The sequence below is a fragment of the Nicotiana sylvestris genome, chromosome 12 (genome assembly GCF_000393655.2).
Source record: "Nicotiana sylvestris chromosome 12, ASM39365v2, whole genome shotgun sequence".
Classification (NCBI taxonomy): domain Eukaryota; kingdom Viridiplantae; phylum Streptophyta; class Magnoliopsida; order Solanales; family Solanaceae; genus Nicotiana; species Nicotiana sylvestris.
Genome location: NC_091068.1, coordinates 19,625,571 through 19,630,346, shown reverse-complemented (window position 1 = coordinate 19,630,346; position 4,776 = coordinate 19,625,571). Strand labels below are relative to the sequence as shown.

The following is a 4,776-nucleotide window of genomic DNA, read 5'->3' as shown; positions in this document are numbered from 1 at the left end:
CATGTTTAATTACTGAATTGGAGGTTGCAAACACTAGTTTAAGTTTAGTTGACTTTGGCTCTTCTTGAGAAAGAGAGCCTAAGTCTCTGAAATTGGTCCAACAAGGAATTGGGGCATACTCAAGAGATTGATAGCCCCAATTAAAGGGTTAAACCAGAGATAGTAATACCCGACTTGAACCTTGATTGCTTGTGCAAATTTGCATACCCAATTGGTTTTGAGAAAGTCAATTCGGGCAAAATCACTCGAACTACCAAGAGGTGTAGAGTGGATAAAATTGTGCAACAGTTATATCATACTCCCCAAATGTGTCAATCATGCCTTAAACTCAAGTATCCGTCAATTGACCACCTAGGCGAAAGTCACTACCCTAGTGCCTTTTAATCATTTGAACAACTTGCAATAGTTTAATCTTAGCTTACTTTAATTTAATTTAGCATTGTAGTTTTATATAATTAGAAGTAAATCAAAAAACCCAAAAATGTTAAGAAGTGCAATTTGGAATACATACAAAACTCTCAATTAGATAGACACCCGACTCCAACTTCTAGCTCTCTGTGGAAATTGATCCCGAACTTTAATCAGGTAAAAACTGCTTCAACCCTCTCTCTCTACTCAATAGTAGTGCAGGGTTGGATTCGATCACCTTTTTGGCACCGTTGCCGGGGAGCTAATGGTTTTGGCTATCTATCTAAATAGTTTTGTGTATTGTTCTTCTTTTCTTCTTTGTTACTTATTTGTGTGTATGTCACAACTTCAGGTACCAAATGGCAGCAAACAACGCCAATGACCCTCTTGGAAATGTGATTGCAGGGGAGGAGGTAGATGATGTCAGAGATGATGAGGTGCCTCTTGTACCTCAAGGACAACGTAGAGGCCGCCAGGATAATGCTAATGCAAATGACAATATTTCAGACCCTCCTCTGCCACCTCCAAGAGTGGCTCCTAGAGTGTTTCCGAACCAAGGATATGCAAGTGCTATTGTCCCACCCCGAATCGGGTTGGGCAATTTTCAAATAACCAATGTGATACTAACTTTGCTAGAGCGGCGTAGGTATTTCACGGATACATGTTGGGGGAGTAAGCAAACTAATGTGTCCGAGGATGCTCTTAGGTTGACTCTTCTCATTCTCACTTAGAGGGAAGGCATTTGATTGACTCGAGCGACTACCTAACCATTCCATCACTAATTGTGATGAGTTGGCGGATAAGTTCATTGCAAAAATTTTCTAACCGGGGCATATGGCTGCATTGAGAGATGAGATCTTGGTATTCAAGCAAGAGCCCACGGAACCTTTGCATGAGATTTGGGAGCATTATAGAACAATGGTGAAGGAATGCCCCAACAATGATATGACCGAGGCGATGATCCAACAAACTTTCTACCGGGGTATTAACACCACAAACCAATGCATAGTGAACCAACTTGCTGGGGGCAACTTCATGAAGCTGTCTTATGATGAGGCTTGTGACATTCTTGATGAGATGGCAGACACTTCTTCCGCTTGGCAAAGTAGAGCCAATGTGCCCCAAGGTGACCCCACGGTTACTCATTTACATAAAGAGTTACATGATCATGGACAGGCTATAGTTGAGTTGACAACCACGATGAACCAACTAGTGAAGGCACAATTGCAACAAGTTCAAAATCCTCTCCAAGTGAATGCCATGGAGGGTGTCAACATGCTTGTCAACAAAAGAAGGCAAAGAGGGAAACATAATCAAGGGAATTCGAAGCAATTTGACAATGACTGTGGTGGATTTCAAAATGATGGTTATGATGAACAAAGGGAGGAGGTGCAATATGTGAATAATTATCAAGGCCAAAGGGCCAATTCTTCCAACCAACAACAATGGAGACCCCAAGGCAATTGGGGCAATCAACAACAAGGCAATTGTAGTTGGGGGAACAACAAACAAAACAACAACTGGGGCAATCAGAACGACAATCAAAACAACCAAGGAAGTTGGAATAGTAATAACAATAATTGGGGTGGTAATAACAATCAAGGTGGATGGAATAATGGAAGCCAAGGAAACCGGGGGCAAGGCTTTCAAAGGCCCCCAATGTACCAACAACCGAACAATCCACCCTCATTACTATCTCAAGGTCCTAGTTCTTCTAACAATGATATGGGTATAATTGAAATGATGTTCGAATAGATGATGATGAAGAAGAATGCGGATTCTGATGCGCAGTTAGCTTCCCACAATACCTCAATCAGAAACTTGGAGGTGTCATTAGGCCAAATCTCACGGTCTTTAAATACTCACCCTAAGAGTGCTCTACCAAGTGATACGGTAGTGAACCCGAAGGGTGGGAACAATCATGTTATAGCGGTAACTACAATGAGTGGACGAGGCGGTGATATGAATGCCTCCAAACAAAAGCAAGTTTTGAGTGATGATGTTGAGTTGCAAGAAGATGAAGTTCCTTTGGTGGTTGAAAATGTGATTCATGAGAACGTGAATGAAGAAGTTAGGATTGATATTCAAGATTCTGAGGTTGAAACTTAAAAATGATGTGAACCCATCTAGGAAACACATAATAGACATGTCGGAGTCGGTGGTGCCTAAAGCCAAGGTATCTTTTCCAAGGCCACCTCCGCCTTATCCTCAAAGGCTCGCGAAGCAGAGAAATGAGAATTAGTTTAAAAAGTTCATTGACTTGATGAAGAGCTTATCCATCAATGTGCCTTTGGGGGAGGCTCTTCAACAAATGTTGGGCTATGCTAAATTCATAAAGGACTTGGTAACGAAGAAGCGGTCTATGGATTGTGAAACTATAAAGATGACTCACCAAGTTAGTGCAATAATATATTTAATGGCCCCGAAGCTTGAAGATCCCGATGCTTTTCTATTCCTTGCACCATTGGGAGTGCAGATTTTGCCAAGGCTCTATGTGACTTGGGGGCTAGTATCAATTTGATACCCTACTCAGTTTTCAAAACTTTGGGTATTGGGCAGCTGAGGCCGACTTTCATGAGATTACAAATGGTAGATAGAACGATGAAGAGACCATTGGGTATTATTGATGAGGTGCTTGTCCAGGTAGACAAATTTATCTTACCAGCTGACTTTGTGATCTTGGATTGTGAGGTGGATTATGAAGGTCCTATCATTTTGGGGAGACATTTCCTTGCTATAGGGAAGGCCTTAGTTGATGTGAAAGCAGGGGAACTCACCTTCCGGGTGGGTGCTGAAAATGTGGTCTTTCATTTTTGCAAATCAATGAAGCAGCCCAACAGTACGGAGGTGTGCTATTTTGTGGACCTTGTCACAGCAGTGATAGTTGATAACACCAGTGAAATGATCAATATGGAGGATCCATTGGAGGCCGTATTGCTGAATCTTGATGTCAATAATGATGAGGGCCGAGTAGAGTGTGTGAACGCTTTACATGGAATGGGCTCTTACTCTTATGAGCCTAGGAAATTATCTTTGGACCTTGAAAATAGGAAGACTCCACTAACAAAACCTTCAATTGAGGAGCCTCCGGTGTTGGAGTTTAAACCGCTGCCTCCACACCATATATGAGTTCTTAGGCTCAAACTCTACATTGCCATTTATTCTTTCTTCTTATCTTACTAACATGCAGGTTGATGCCACATTGGCGGTGCTTCAAAAGTGAAAAAAGGCAATTGGATGGACATTAGTAGATATTCGAGGGATAAGTCGTGCATTCTGTATGCACAAGATTATTCTGGAAGATGATGCAAAGCCCTCCTTGGAACATCAAAGGAGGTTAAACGAAGCAATGCAAGAGGTTGTGAAAAAAAAGGTGATCAAGTGGTTGGATGTTGGGGTTGTGTACCCCATCTCTGATAGCTCTTGGACTTCACCGGTGCAATGTGTATCGAATAAGGGTGGCATGATCGTGGTTGCAAATTCACAAATGAGTTGATTCCTACCAGAACCGGCACCGGATGGAGGGTATGCATGGACTACCACAAGTTGAATAAAGTGACCCGCAAGGATCACTTTCCTTTGCCTTTCCTTGATCAGATGTTAGACCGACTTGCTGGGCGTGCCTTCTACTGTTTCTTGGATGGGTATTCTGGGTACAACCAAATCTTGATTGCTCTGGAAGATCATAAGAAGACCACATTCACTTGTCCATATGGCACATTTGCTTTCTCTAGGATAACTTTTGGATTGTGTAATGCACCGGCTATATTTTAGTGGTGTATGGTGGTCATTTTCACTGATATGGTGGAATACATTTTGGAGGTGTTCATGGACGACTTTAGTGTTGTGGGAGACTCATTTGATGAATGCTTGAAGAATCTTGATAGAGTTTTGGCCCGTTGTGAAGAAACTAATCTTGTTCTCAATTGGGAGAAATTCCACTTTATGGTGGAGAGGGCATAGTTCTTAGGCATAAAATTTAAAAGAATGGTATTGAGGTAGATAAAGCAAAAGTTGATGTGATTTCAAGGCTCCCTCCACCTACATCTGTCAAGGGAGTTCGAAGTTTTCTTAGGCATGCGGGGTTCTACCGGAGATTTATCAAAGACTTTTCGAAGGTAGTGAATCTCTTGTGCAAGTTGTTGGAAAAAGATGCCAAGTTCGTGTTTGATGAAAAATGTATGCAAGCCTTTGAACCTCTCAAGCATAAGTTGACCACCACTCCTATCAGTACCGCATCTAATTGGAGCTTACCCTTTGAGCTCATGTGTGATGCGAGCAATGTTGTTGTTGGGGCGGTTTTGGGTCAAAGAGTGAACAAAATGTTTCATCTGGTGTACTATGCGAGCAAGACAATGAATGATGCTC

At 42.0% G+C, this 4,776-nt stretch overlaps 1 protein-coding gene across 1 annotated transcript; it reads left to right on the top strand.

The window, feature by feature from the left end:
• Window positions 1–1,485: 1,485 nt before the first annotated feature.
• LOC138882760 (uncharacterized) lies at window positions 1,486–3,631 on the top strand. Its single transcript, XM_070163390.1, has 4 exons — window positions 1,486–1,797; window positions 2,678–2,803; window positions 2,968–3,498; window positions 3,599–3,631. Exons 1-4 carry the CDS (start codon window positions 1,486–1,488, stop codon window positions 3,629–3,631), a joined length of 1,002 nt encoding a protein of 333 aa, XP_070019491.1.
• The last annotated feature ends 1,145 nt before the right edge of the window (window positions 3,632–4,776 follow it).